This window comes from Mus pahari, chromosome 14 (assembly GCF_900095145.1).
Source record: "Mus pahari chromosome 14, PAHARI_EIJ_v1.1, whole genome shotgun sequence".
Classification (NCBI taxonomy): domain Eukaryota; kingdom Metazoa; phylum Chordata; class Mammalia; order Rodentia; family Muridae; genus Mus; species Mus pahari.
In genome coordinates, this window is record NC_034603.1 from 53,946,060 (window position 1) to 53,961,424 (window position 15,365).

General features: G+C 37.6%; 1 protein-coding gene across 1 annotated transcript in view; it reads right to left on the reverse strand.

Annotated features, from left to right (window-relative positions):
• Positions 1-15,365, reverse strand: part of Med13 (mediator complex subunit 13) — a 93,710-nt gene that overhangs the window by 25,829 nt on the left and 52,516 nt on the right. Inside the window, exons 11-16 of the mRNA XM_021214008.2 lie at positions 13,999-14,077; positions 10,348-10,469; positions 8,437-8,527; positions 8,100-8,314; positions 7,621-7,817; positions 5,235-6,151 (exon numbers count right to left, since the gene is read on the reverse strand). Coding sequence (XP_021069667.1) covers positions 5,235-6,151; positions 7,621-7,817; positions 8,100-8,314; positions 8,437-8,527; positions 10,348-10,469; positions 13,999-14,077 — 1,621 coding nt within the window. The remainder of the gene's footprint in view (positions 1-5,234; positions 6,152-7,620; positions 7,818-8,099; positions 8,315-8,436; positions 8,528-10,347; positions 10,470-13,998; positions 14,078-15,365) is intronic.

A 15,365-nucleotide genomic window follows, 5' to 3' on the forward strand; every position in this document is an offset into this window, starting at 1 on the left:
GGCTCTTCCCTGTAGTATAATGAATTAGATGAATCTTGATATTGTCATAACTAATAATGAGCCGATGAGTGGACTTCTTGTTTTATTTCACAAATTACTTTTAATATCATGATGAAAATAATTATGAGTTATGATCTCATTTACAAAAAAACCCATTTTTGTTGAGACAGAATCTCACTATAAAGTACTAGCTATCTTGAAACTCAAAGATTCACCTGTCTCTGCCTCCCGAGTGTTGGGATTAAAAATATACACCACCGGGGCTGGTGAGATGGCTCAGTGGTTAAGAGCACCGACTGCTCTTCCAAAGGTCCAGAGTTCGAATCCCAGCAACACAACCATCCGTAACAGGATCTGATGCCCTCTTCTGGAGTGTCTGAAGACAGCTACAGTGTACTTACATATAATAAATTTAAAAAAAAATGCCTTCTATTAAAAAAATATATATATACACCACCATGCCCAAGAGGTATTATACTTCCTCCCAGTCTACTAAGTGCCTCCTTCTGTTCTATTCTGTGCTCCTTTCTATACATGTGTAAATCTCAAGAAATAACCAGGACCCTGAGTTTTATGTGCAAATGTACAACACATTGGCTTTTGCTTATTTCAGAACTGCATTAAAGTAACGCTTTAACTGGGGTGGTGACGTGTTTCATTGGGTAAAGGCGCCTGCAGCTAAGCCTAAAGACATCACTGAATGAAAGATAAGCAACTTCTGCGAGTATCCTCTGATTTCAACATGTAACATGGCATGTGTGTGTGTGCATATCTGAATACACAGAAAGCACAATGTAAAAAAGAAAAAGAAAAGCATACATGTTACTATAGTCTTTAGAATTATTCTGACCTCACCCTCAAACTACTATTGCTATAATTAATCTATAATTCATCTATTATATGTGATCAAATCCACATAATTTTTTCAGGGCTTGTTAATATTGTCTTATATTACAGTAATTAATAATAGGAATTTTCTATCAATAAGAATTTGGATTATCGGGCTGGGGAGATGGCTTAGTGGTTAAGAGCACCGACTGCTCTTCTGAAGGTTCTGAGTTCAAATCCCAGCAACCACATGGTGGCTCACAACCATCCGTAATGAGATATGATGTCCTCTTCTGGTGCATCTGAAGAAAGCTACAGTGTACTTAGGTATAATAATAAATAAATCTTTAAAAAAAAAAGAATTTGGATTATCATTTTACTTCTGATTCTAATTTTAGTTATCTTAGTGGTTGAGAACAATTAAAATGTAGACTACCTCCATAGTTCCCACAAATAGCTCCCACAAATAACAAATACAAAGCCTACTGTCTGTAAATGGCTGAACTGGAAGTTGTAAAAGGACTACATAAGATCTATTATGCTTACATAAATGAACTCATTAAATCTTTACAATGCTAATCAAGTCAAATACTAGCTTTATTTCATTAGTAAAATAAAGTGAGTTGGGGGTATAGTTATAAACTACTGGCCTAGCATACACAAGATCCTAGTGTAGAGGGATTTTAATCCAGCAATATGGCTGGCTGCTCTAGCTGGAATACAGACAAATCCTTAGTACACATCTTTAATAAAGATAACGTTAGATTGTAGACAAAAGTATACATGTTTGAAAGCAATGACTAATTGAGTGGCAGAAAAAGTGATGAATCAAAGAATGATCTGACAGAATAGGATATGCTCAACTCTCACAAGAAGAAAGGAAAGGAAGCTACTTGAGGGAGCAGTTCAAAGAGAGAGAGAAAAGAGGAGATTTTACCAGGAGAGTTTTACAGAGACGGGTTGAAGAGAGAACAAACTAGACACCGATGAAGACAGAACAAGTCCAAGAACAAAAACGAACCAGAAAAATAAGAACATATTGCCAATGTTAGTTTAAGGCCAAGCAGAGCAATTCAGAGATTGAGGGAGAAGTCAGACTGAATCTATCAGCTTGGAGAGGAGTTTGAGCCAGAACAGCTGAGTTGAACCAGCCAGTCAGAGTTCAGAAAGAACTAGAAAGGGTGAGCTTATTCAGCAGTAAGTCTCAGAGGCTGAAAACATTCTAGGCCTAGATAAGATTGTATGGAAACTAGAAGCCTCTAGGACTTGGCCTAGGTTAGAAGACAGAGGCAGGAAGTTTCAGAGACTACAATTACATCAGGGGAATAAAAGTTAACTTTTACACCCGGATTCAACCCCACACCCTGCACTCCCCCCACCCACACACAATGCAGATAAATAAAGATAATATATTAATTTTTCAAAGACATATTAGTAATGAGTGACAAAACTAATTATCTCCAGAGTTTGCTTTAGACGATCATGGGAGAATCTGCAAATGTGCATTTCTAACAAACTGGTACTATGTGACGCTGCCAGAATGAGAATTAAGTTATCAGCATCAAATGATCCTGTCACTATCTCCTACTGCTCTCACCCACAACTACAAAACAAATCACTAAGAATGGTCACTTTCACTTTTCTTGTCCAAAGAAATACCATCTTTTCTCCTTGTTGCGATGGACATGTTCCTATATATAGGTCTATATACACCTCTACTTGGAATGTATTCTACTTCCTCTCACTTATTTACTGGCTTTGCTCCTACAACAGCACCTTTTGTGTCATGGTAATTCTTCCCAAAGAAGAAGGTTAGACTACAGAGAGGGAGTGAGTTTCCAGTTAGGCAGGAAGATTATGTTCTAGAGGTCTACACAGTAACATGATGAGCACAGCTAATATTAATGTATTGTATAAAGTTGCTAAAAGATTTTAAGTGTCACTACAAAAAAAGTGAAAAGTGATAAGCTATCATATATTCATATAGCAAAATACCACTTACTCAATTATATGAAATTGTCAATTTAAATTTTTTGATCTAGAATCACTTTCCATGTACACACACACACGCACACACACACACACACATAAGTACTATATGTTAACCCTAACATAAAAGTCTATTTATACCAATGTCTCCCAAATTTCAAGTTTGTTTCTTATTTCCTCACACTCATTCTAATTAGGTTGACCAGAACTGATTATCTAGGTCTCTAATTACCTTCATGAGGTCACATCCAGTAGTCTTGTCACATTGTACCTTTATGAAGACACTATTTATACATATAACCACTCTCCTTCAGATATTCTCATACAAGAGCAATCACTCCCTTGCTCCTTCTCAGACTCCTTCCTGACCTTCTTTTCCCCAAAACTGCCCATCCAGCTCCAGCCTTTGAAAAGAAAGGGCCTCATATATTCCAGGGTGGCCATGAACTTACTATGTAAGCCAAAGATCATCTTGAATTTCTGATTCTTTCCTACGATTTCCCAGTGCTGGTATTACAGATGTGCACCACACCTGGCTTTCCATAGTATTTAATACTGATAATCCACATACAAAAGATGTTTCATTTCCAGAGCCATCAGTCTTCTGAATTTTAACCTCCAAATGTGTGCCTGCAACCCTATTTTCTTTCTCAGCAGTAGTACCAGCATTCGCACATACAAGGCTCAACACTACATCTTTTCTCAAGTTATCAGCACACTCTGTAGGTCTACGTCTCCATCTAATCTAGAACCTACTACTATTATTCCTATGGCTTCCAGTCCTTTCCAAGCTGCCACCTCCACTGACGGACTATTTTCTACTGAAAGTTGCTGCTTCTTCTCTCATCTTCCATCACTTCCCATCCCAGTGATTTTTTTTTTTTTTTAAGCTAAAAAGACAGTAGTGTTACTTTCCGATTAAGAATCATTCCCGCCTTTAATCCCAGCACTTGGGAGGCAGAGGCAGGCAGATTTCTGAGTTCGAGGCCAGCCTGGTCTACCAAGTGAGTTCCAGGACAGCCAGGGCTANACAGAGAAACCCTGTCTCGAAAAACCAAAAAAAAAAAAAAAAAATCATTCCCAAGGCATTTCTAATAAATGCTAAAGGCATGGCCTGAAAGCCCACACAGAGCCAGGGTAAAAGTACCAGCCTCACAACCCGAGTTCAATCTTTAAACCAACAGGATATGAAAAAAGAACCAACTCCCTCAAAGTGGCCTCTGACCTCAACACATTTTCCAAAGCACACATGTGCACCCAAGAATGGAAGTGCTCATAGACAAATTAAATAAGTGTTTGGGACACCTCTTACACTTCATCGTGTATCAGTGTGACCATCACTCAATATACTTAACACTACCTATGTTTCTAAAATTTACCAAGAGAACTATGTCCTCAAGGGCTTGGAACTACATTGTCTACTAACATTCTTCCCCTCTTCCTCCAGTTAACTACTCTGGCTCACTTTTCCCACTTCAAGTAGGCCTTTCTATAAAAGTTCTTCCCCCTCACTAACATGTCTGACCATATTTCTAAAACAGCACATAAGCATGCAAACATGCTCTTTTGCCCTGCTTTCTCTTCCACATACTTGTAGCTGGTATGTAATGCAAGTATCTATTTTCTGTTGTTGTTGTTGTTATTTAACTGTCTCCTTCACTAAATCATAGGCTCAAAAGGACAAGGGATTCTAACCTAGCCAGTCAGTGCCCTGTGAATTAAAAACCTGATAGACAGGGAGTGGGGTCCACAAGGTTGATGGCGTTTGATGAATGACACAGAAGGCTATCCTTCTATGTATCTAAACTCCATACACACATGCAATCATGTACCCACACGAATAAGGAAAAACAAAACAATCAAATAAAAATTCAAAACCAAAGACTACTGTGACTCTTCAAGAGTGAACATGAAAGAGTACTGAGCATAAACACGGTGCTCTGTAAGTATCTAATGAGAGCCCAGGCAGAGCTCGATAGCAGAGGGACCTCAAAAGACAAATTAGATGGCTACATGAGAAACAATCACTAATTTTCTGCCTACTAACATGCCATTTACATTTCTATGTAAGTATACAGTTAAAGATTACAATAACATTTTTATTGCTGAAACCCTTCTAAACAGCTAAGTCTCACATTAGGAAATAGTCTTGTTTGTTTGTTTTTCTGAGACAGGGTCTTATACAGGGTCTTGGCTATCCTCAAACTCCATATGTAGACAAGGCTGACTTCCAACGCAGAGCTCTGCCTGCCTCTGCTGAGATTAAAGGCTTGAGCCAGCACACCCAACATGTAGCTGTCTTTAACTGAGGTTTAAGTCCAAACTTTAGCATCCCTATCTCACCTACATGCTTCTGATAAGTTACTCACTCCCCGCCAGGGAAAAAAAAAAAGCCAAAGTCAAATTCACAAACTTACCATTTTGCTTGGCCCACGGATGTAAGCATGAGCTTCTGACAAGTGCTTCATCAACTTTTCCTCCTGACATATTATCCATGAACTGACGCCCATGTTCTAAGGCGAGACAGCAGTCACTACAACAGTCCCGCTCCTCAACACGCACCCAATTGCTACTTATACCCACTTTGGGAAAAGGATCTTGGTCTGCTGCTCCAAAGGGTGAAAATAAATTAGTGCATTGATCTTGTAGCAGTAATATTAATTCATCAGGCACCTTTTCAGATTCTTTTAGGCCTCCATTAACATTCTCCACAGAGGAAGCCCTGAGAGCTTCAAAACGTTTTTCTGCTTCTTTGCCACAGTCTGTGTTACGTCCTATGATGTCAAGTTCATCTTCAAGAAATAATCCTGAATTATTTCCAAATTTTCGGTTCATGACAGCACTGAAGCCACAGGTGCACCGATACTGTGCTTCCTGGGTTGGGTCTGGAATGTAAACTCCAACATCGGCACCCTTGATATTCATGTTGCAGACACAAATACAGCAACTATCAAAATTACAGTCTTTAAACAAATTCATTACTGATTCTGAAAGGATGAGGTTTACATAAAGACTGTGCGCTTCAGGGACGGAAGGAACAGTTGCAGGTTCAACAGAATTGAGGGGTCTGCATGTAGATGGGGTGGAAGCTGGTGAATACAAGTCTGAATTCTCATACTTGACTGAACCTTGAGCACTAGCAGGCCCACCAGCCCCACGAGGAGTCCTTGGAGTCCTTGGAGTCCTTGGAGTCGGAAACCTAGGGGTGGATGGGGAAGGAAGAATTCCTGCGCCACCATTACTAGGAGGTGCGCTGCTCGGAGGCATCCCAAAAGAAGCATGGGTTTGTGGTGTGTAGGCGGGGCCGTAGTCCTGATCCAAATTACTGCCATCACTGTTGTCACCAGGGTAAAAAGAGGAACAAATGCATAAAAGAACACATTAATATATGCAATATAAAACAGCATCCTCCATACCCTTCTAAGCAACACTGAAAATTCCCATATGGTAATCATTACAAGATTAGAGGGAGAAATAAGACTTATTTCAGGTTTATTGTGCCCATTATGGAGATTCTTGTGAGCTAATTAGAATCAAAAATAATAAGCAACTAGATTCAAGATTATAAAATGAAGCAGTGACTAGAACTACAGCTTGGTGTTTAAAATATCTGCTGCATTTAAAATATCTGCTGCATTTTGGGGGGCCATAGGTTCAGAGGTTGGGTTCCCAGTACCCATACATATCAGGAGGCTCATAACTGCCTATAACTACAGTTCCAAGGTATCTGATGTCCTCTGGTCTCTGTGGGCACCTACACACATGTGGTGCACATGAAGTCATGTAAGGATACACAAAGACTTAAAAAAAAAATCATAAAGTATACATATCTGGACAACCATAATTACTATCTATAAATGTCTAATGCTACAAATATCCATATTTCATTGACTCTAATTGCTACTGATAGTAAAAAATAAATTCTGACTTTTGGGATGTTTGTGTTAGAAAGTGGCAATAGTGAATGTTTTGCTTTGATTTTTTTTGTTTTGTTTTGTTTTTGTTTTTGTTTTTCTGAGACATGGTTTCTCTGTGTAGCACACCCTGGCTGTCCTGGAACTTACTCTGTAGACAAGACTGTCCTTAAACTTGATCATCTACCTCTGCCTCCTGAGTGCTGAGACTAAAGCCGTGCACCACCACCGCCCACCTGGCAATAGTAATTATAAAAATGTGACTGGAAATAAAATGTAAAACGTTATCTGTAATGATGTGAAGTAATTGTAAAATGGCAGTATAAAAATGAGAACAATTCAGAATCACAGGCTAAAAGAAAAGGTACCTTTAAAATAAAAAAAAAAATGGTCTATGATTTCAAATAGTTAATCTATCTCTACTATCATTATGATAAACAATAATCATTTTAAATTTATTTACTTAGGATTTCCAAAAACAATGTTCTATTTCCAGCATACCAGGTACTTCAAGAAAAACAAAATCTGAGCTGCAGGAATGGCTCAACAGGTAAAAGTGCTTGCTATGCAAGCTGAAGACGTGAGTTCAGATTTTCAGATCCCATGTGAAAAAGCTGAGCATGACTAACTAAACAAGCTATAATCCAGCACTTGGAAGGCAAAGACAGGCATATTCCAGGAGGTTGCTGTCCAGTCCGCTTCGACAAAACACCAAGTTTCAGGTCCAATTAGAAACCATGTCTCAAGTGAGTAAAGGGGCAATACATGTGGCTCGTAGGCATGCATATTCTCCAATGCCACCCCTCTAACACACGCACACATACTCACATGCGCACACACACACACCCCACGCAAGCAATCAGTATTGTAGTAACATCATCAATCATACCCGTCTTTGATGAATGGCATTGAAGGGCCTGAAGGAAGCAAGTCCAACTTGCCACCAGTCCAGCTCTGCCGGTAAACACACTCTTCTGGCAATTTGATAGGAGGCAGACAATGGCTCGGTAGAGTTTTTAAAGGTGCAAACATGGAACATCCTACTAGAACTTGACAATTTTCGGGCTTATAGACGTAAGAAAAATCCTACAATATAAAGAACGTGGACTTTCAGTGCCTTATATTCCAGGGACAAAAGCAAAGAAACAGAATCAAAGTGACTATCTTCTTTAGCCTGTTATTTAAATGGACAAAAGTATAAATATTATGTTTTTATTCTTGAATGCATTTTACATAGTGTTCCCACAATTCCCTCCTCATGTTTATTAGCCATGACATTAAAATCAACTGTGAAAAGATTCTTGAACACAGCAGATTAATCCTATAAGAAAACACAGGGAGGAAATGACTTTTCTACAAAATACTTACTTTAATTTCAGATGGTTTAGGGCTACAGAATCCTTCCTCGACCTCGATTCTGAACTGCGTTCCTACACTAGAGTTATTCCCTTCCAGGACAGTTCCTCCAGGTGCTGTGTCCACACTACCGTATTCTTTGTTATTCATATTCATTGGTGAGAAGCCCATAATGTGCTGTTCCAGTGACGGTGGCGTGGGGTACATTTTGTGGAGGTCTGCAGTGCCTGTGTGTAGTACAGCACACACGTTAACAAACTAAAAGAGGCGAGTCTGCGTTTACAGTGAAGGGAGTTCTGTCAGGAGTAAGTGTTGAAATCAAGCTGGAGCTCAGATTTGGGATGCTTACTTATGCAAGATAACGGATCCAGATTTCCTGTCTTTGATTCTTTGGAGCTGGCTTTATCATCTGATCCACTTGCTGACTTTTTAGATCCAGGCTATGGGGGAAAAAACATATTAATCTGAAAGCCAAAGTGATCACACAGTATTAATCGCTTATATGTAAGTTAAAGGATTAAGTACTGGTCATCAAAAATGGTTTTCTGAATTTATGACAGAGCCAAATATCATACTAGACAGTTTGCAGGTAGATTCATCACTGGCATGTATTTGGTAAGTCTTGGAATTAACAGAGAAAAAAGCATCCTCAAGAAAATAACCAATAACGTAAAAACAAATAAAAGGCAAGATATGTAAAATGAACACCACAATTCTATTTTTAGCAAAAGATACTCAAAGGATCTGTCCCTTAATTTAAAAGATATTAAGATTTCCTATATAATTAATAATTCCTCTTAATTCTTCTTTAATTTTCACCTTGGTTTAATAAAGTTATTCTAGCAAAAATATTTTTACATATCTAATACTGAGCATAAGTTCAGGGAGACTTCCTAACCAAGTTTTAGCATCTCTCACCACCACTACCATTTTTTAGTGGATTGGATTGTTTGTTTTTTGAAATACGTAAGGCCTTATGTAACCTAAGTAGACTTCTTGTTTTTATGTAGACAAAGCTGAGTTTGAACTCCCAACCCTCAGCCTCCTATCCCAAGAACGGGGTTTAAAGGCATGTGCAACCATATCCAGCGTAATCTTACCAATGGTTTTAGAAGGAACATTTGTTCCATGACTTACGTTGAACACTTTGTAAGTAAAGCACATGACAAATTTTTTATCTTCAAAAAGCCACAGCTGCTGTCTGCATGTTAGCAGAGACAAGATCTGTCTATGTAGATCATATTCAAAGTTCTTTTCCCAGTGAAGTGTGCCCTAGTACACACTACACTGGAGGGTAAAGAGTAAATGTTCACATAGAGCTATATCTGACATTACCAATATCTGTAATAGATTTTTATATCTTCAAACATGTGCAAAAGATATCCTCACAGGATATATTATATGAGACAACAAACACCTAATATTCCAGTCAGGTCCTAAACTTCTTTTAAGTAGATGGAAAAGGACTCCCTTTCATGACACTGTAGCACCCAATGATCTGCTAGAGGACTGACATTCTAGGAAATCCCATTTAAAGTGTTTTTTGTTTTTTTTTGCTTTTTAAGATTTATTTATTTATTATATGTAAGTACACTGTAGCTGTCTTTAGACACCCCAGAACAGGGCATCAGATCTCATTATGGATGGTTGTGAGTCACCATGCAGTTGTTGGGATTTGAACTCAGGAACTTCAGTAGAGCAGTCAGTGCTTTTAACTACTGAGCCATCTCTCCAGCCTAAAGTGTTTACTTTTATCTTCAACTTTCTCTGAAAAACAGGTGTGAACGATGAAGTAGTATTTTTTGGGTTCTCCTTTACTGTTTTCAAGTCTATGTCTCACAGTAACACAAGTAATGTCAAATAATTTCAGAAGAACTAGCATTTTTTATGAAATTGGTTAGGTATAAAGTTCTAATGTTAATTACTTAAACATTCTCTAATTCAATTCCAGAGTCAACTCTCAAACTACAGGATCAAAGAACAGAAAAATCATTCTAAAGACTGAAGAAAAAAAAAAATTACATGGTAGAACTCAATGAAACTTGATCAGCTCTTTCAAACATTCCTACATCAAGGTTTACAGGAAACCATGTCAAGGTGACTTTCATGAGAGTAAAATCAATCAAATGTGTTTTATTATAAAATATTTCTTACTATTCAGAGCTAAAACAGTACTAAAGTCATAAATCACTTCTAAAACTTGAGCTGTTATGAAATCAATGAAATTTAACTTAATCCTAGTCATTAGTAGGATACTTACTGTTAATTCATCTTCATCAGAATTGAAGAGGTTATCAAGGTCAGTGTAAGACACAGCCAAATCTGAGTCATAAATCAAACTGGTTGATGGAGGACGGGCATGATTAGGAGGGCGTGGAGCATCTACATGTGACAATCAGAAAAAATAACTGAAAGCTCAACTATTAGCCAAGTAATATTCTATTTAACTAAACAAGACAGAAAACCTAATGTTCACAACAACTATGCAACACAATTATTCCTAGTCTCTAATTTAAAATCTGAAATTCTTTTCTCATAAAGCTGTAAATAAACAATAGTACTTTCCCTAGGAAGCTCCAAAAGTTATATAATCTACACCATAGTTAAACTCTGTAGAAAAGTCATAAAAATACGAATGCCATTAGAATGATACTTAAAAAGACATACTTTTTCTTTTTGTGTGCATTATGTGATGTGACTGAATATATGCAGATTCACAGGTAGCTGTGCACATATTATATGCATAATGTGGAAGCCAGAGGTTGACATGGGGTATCTGCCTTAGTTGCTTCCTAACTTAGACATTTAAGTATGGTCTCTCCTTTGAACCTAGAGCTCACTGATTCAATGAGTCTAGCTATCCAGCTCCTCTTCTCTCATGCTAGAATTTCAGGCAGGCTACATCACACTTGCTGACAATTATGTGGCTACTGAGGATCCCAACTCCCACTGTCATGCTTGTCTGGCAAACAACTTAAAAGCCATCTATCCAGGCCTTTTTCATTTTGAAACAGATGGGATTTATTTAAGCAAATAAAGTTACATGTAAGTATCCTAATAAGGTTGATACAATCACAGAATATCAAGCTAAGTATGTATGATGAATACATGTTAAGTATCTGCTAGAAAAATAAAACAAGATTTACAGATAATGGAGTATCACTACTTGTCTAGAGGCTTGATATCGTGCTTTTTTCCATTTTGTGTGTGTGTGTGTGTGTGTGTGTGTGTGTGTGTGTGTGTGTATGACTCTTAGTGGTTGGCAAGAATAGAGGAGAGAAAATAGAGGATACAAAATATATACCAAAATAGAATTGGATAGAAGGAATAGGCTCTATTGCTTATAGCATAGAGGAGTGACTGTACTTCAGAATCAACCATTTTGACCTATAATCATATTTAAAAAACAAAAAACAAAAAAACTAGTTAAGAGAGGCTTTAAGGCGCCTAATTAAGTTCAAAATACCCTGATTTGGCTAATTTATACGAGATACATGTAGTAAAACATATTATACCGCACACACACAATCATTACATGTTTATTTTGTTAAGAGCACAGGCATCTGACCATAAATGCACAGACTGACTCTAGACCTTCCACTCTGTTTTGCTGGCCTCTGCCTTTGTCCTTTTTCCTTAATGCCAGTGCTATACTATTATCAGCTGTAGTATTTTGAAGTCAAACAATATAATAAACCAATGGGGGGAGGGGGCAAGGATTCTCTGTGCGGCCCCAGCAGTCCTGAGACTCACTCTGTAGACCAGGCTGGCTTTGAACTCAAGAGCCTGGCTCTGCTTCCCAGGTGCTGGGCAAGATTAAAGTTGTGTGCCACCACATGGCTGATAACCAACTTTTTATTGAGGAGAGGGGAAGTAAGACATTTACTATGTGCACCAATTAATCTCGGACTCATGAACTCCTTTGTCAACCCCCAAGTGCTACGACTATGGCCACATACCACAAAACCTGGCTCAGCACCTTGGCCAGTTTACTCAGTACCTCACCAGCTACTAAAGTTCTTTTGAGCCTCAATACAAAGTCCAGGATTTTTTTAAAACTCTATCTCTGTGCAACATGCCACTAGAAATTTGATAAAGACCCCTTCATCAAAGAATCTAAGATGTTACCCACCAATACTTAGAGCTACTAAGCTGCCTTATAAAAGACTACCCGCTCCTTCTTTACATAATTTTTTCATTTCTTTATTCTCAAAATATTAAAACAAAATGTTGCCTTCAAAAAAACACATACCAAAAGATAAACTGTGCCTATTCAAAAGCTTAATGTAAATGATACATACTAATGTTTATAGTATGTTTAATGTCTGGAAATAACAAAGAAAACCAATCTTCATGTTTTTATTCCAAAAAATGTACTTATATGAAATGATACATATTAAATAGCTTGACTTAGCACTCTAAAATATCCACGGAAAGCAACACACTATACATCATAAATATATATACATATGATAGATCATGTCTATCTTTTTTTTTTTTTTTTTTGGTTTTTTGAGACAGGGTTTCTCTGTGTAGCCCTGACTGTCCTGGAACTTTGTAGACCAGGCTGGCCTTGAACTCAGAAATTCGCCTGCCTCTGCCTCCCGAGTGCTGGGATTAAAGGCGTGCGCCACCACGCCCGGCTATCTATCAATTTTTAAAATTACAGATATCTTCTTCACACAGGTCAGATACTTTCAAAGGACTCTTGACTACTATAGCTCTGTCTGAACACAGAAATATGCTCAACTGCAAAGCAGTGGTAGTACATGCCTTTAATCCCAGGAGGCAGATCTCTGAGTTCAAGGCCAGCCAGGGTTACAAAGAGAAACTTTCAAACAAACAAACAAACAAACAAACAAACAAAAAAGCAAAACAAAACAAAAAGGCTGAACTAATAGCACCAGAAAAAGAATCCTTGGTTGGGTATGGCAGCACATGCTACAATCCTAGTACTTGGGAAGTAGATGCATTAGAACAAGAAATTCAATGCAGTGCAGCCTCTACCATACAGTGTGTTAGAAGTCAGCAAAGGCTGTATGAGATCACATCACCAAAAAATTTAAAACAAAGCTAAAAGAACAACAACAAAAAAAAAAAAAAACCAGAAGAAAAGAAAAAGTTCAAGCCATGAGAAGAATCAAAAAGTTTTATAAGTTTGATTTAAAAAACTGAGTTCTTCAGGCCAAGTACACACACCTTTAATCTCAGGTGCTCAAGAGCTTTGGAATGAGATCAGGTCAAACTACAAGAAAAGAAACTTAAAATAAAAAAATCTACACCCCCCCCCAAAAAAAAAAACCCTAAATATTGAGTTTTCAGATCAGAAAACTCTTAGGCAATGATCTCACCTCACTACACAGACCTATTTCTAGCTATTAAAAAAAAAAAAAAAAGGAAAACATTCCAACAATTTACACTTGATCTTTGTTTGGGTTTCAAGACAGGATTTTCTCTATGTAGCCCTGGCTGTCATGAACTCACTCTGTACACCAAGCTAGCTTAAACTCAGACATCTGCATTCCCCTGTCTCCAGAGTGCTGGAATTAAAGAAATGCATCACCATGTTCCATAATACTTAGTCTTAGCCAAAAACCAGTAAGTTATACATCTCAATTTCTAAGAAAAATGCTATCATCTGAACTTGCTTCTTCAAATACAAGATAAACGATAAATCTAACCATACCATGAAATATATTGTGCAAAAAGGATTATTTAAAAATCCAACAGTACCACATGAGGATAGGCAGTAGGTGTCTTTACCCACAGGGCCGTCTCACCAGCCACAGGTGAGTGTTTTTATTACCCGTACTTCATAAAGTTTTGACTTTTAAGGAACAGGTAATTTTCCTAAATCACATAATCAAATCATCACTGGAATAAATGCATAAGTCATAATTAGAAGTTTTACCTTGCTTAGAGGGACTAAATAATGACATAGCATCTTCTTCGTGTGATATCACTGTGACAGCAGATGTCCCATCTTCCACCTGAAACAATGTTATAGATTGGGCAGTGCTTTATATTTTGCCAATAATAAAAACCTATCAATTCTTGAGTAGTTATATGTCAAACATTCTTATAAATGTTCTAAATACATTACCACCAATTCTTGTGTAGCTCTGGAATCAGGAAGCTGCATATGAAACAAGGTTTAATGTATCAAGCTTGCCTTCATATTTGTCATGTTCCTGCCTCAGTCTCCCATACACTAGACTTGAAAGCACCCACCACTATACGTGACTTGTTAATCTTTCTATAGTTCAATTTGGTTCGCTTGGGGTTTTTGCTTTGAGACAGGATCTCTGCCTTGCCAGGAATATGCCATGTAGACCAGGCTAGTCTCAGATTCAGGGAGATGTGCCTCAGCCTCCTAAGTGCTAGGACTAAACATGTACATTTAGCTATTACATTTAGCCATTACATTTAGCTATCACTAATTCTTAAAGTAACAATTAGCAGGCTCACCTTATAAATCAATCATTTAATTCACAGGGATGCTAAGGAATCTGCCACAGAAATGATAGCTTATGGTGTAAACTAGAACTTTTGACATAGTATAGATTTCCCGAGTCTGTGTTGAGTTTGAACTGTGGATATACCCTTTCCAGATAATACTGGTTTCATATTTATAAACAGTTAAGACTAAGTAACTGGCATATAGTACAGCTAGATAAAACTCTGTTAAATGAACTGCTTTGTAGTAAACACTGGATCATTTAATACATTTAGTTTTCAATGCTTATATTTTATATTTACTGCCAAATCCTTATTTATTGCCTAGATCCTTGCGTGCCTAATGTTAAAACTTTAATCATATGCATAGTCTTAATTACAGTGTGTGTGTGTGTGTGTGTGTGTGTGTGTGTGTGTGTGTGTGTATGCCATACCACGAGTGTGAAGCTCCAAGAACAACTTAAAGGAGATAGGTCTCTCTCCATCACATAGGGCGCAGGGATCAGGCTAGGCAGTAGGTGTTTTTACTCACTCACTCATCTCACTAGCCCTAGATGATAGTTTCATTATCCATATTTTATAAAGTTTTTGCTTTTAAGAAGGTAATCTTGCTAAATCACATACTCAAAAATATCCCACATTTTATTAAACCTAGCACCAAAACAGTGTACTGAAATGTTCTAATTCTGACCAAAGTTAATATACTATTCATCCAATATGAAAATACAACAACTCCATCATCAGAAAATGAGTCAAAGTGTGTCACACAACTGACTTGCTCATGGTCACCTAAACATATCTACATACATATGCTCAATCTTT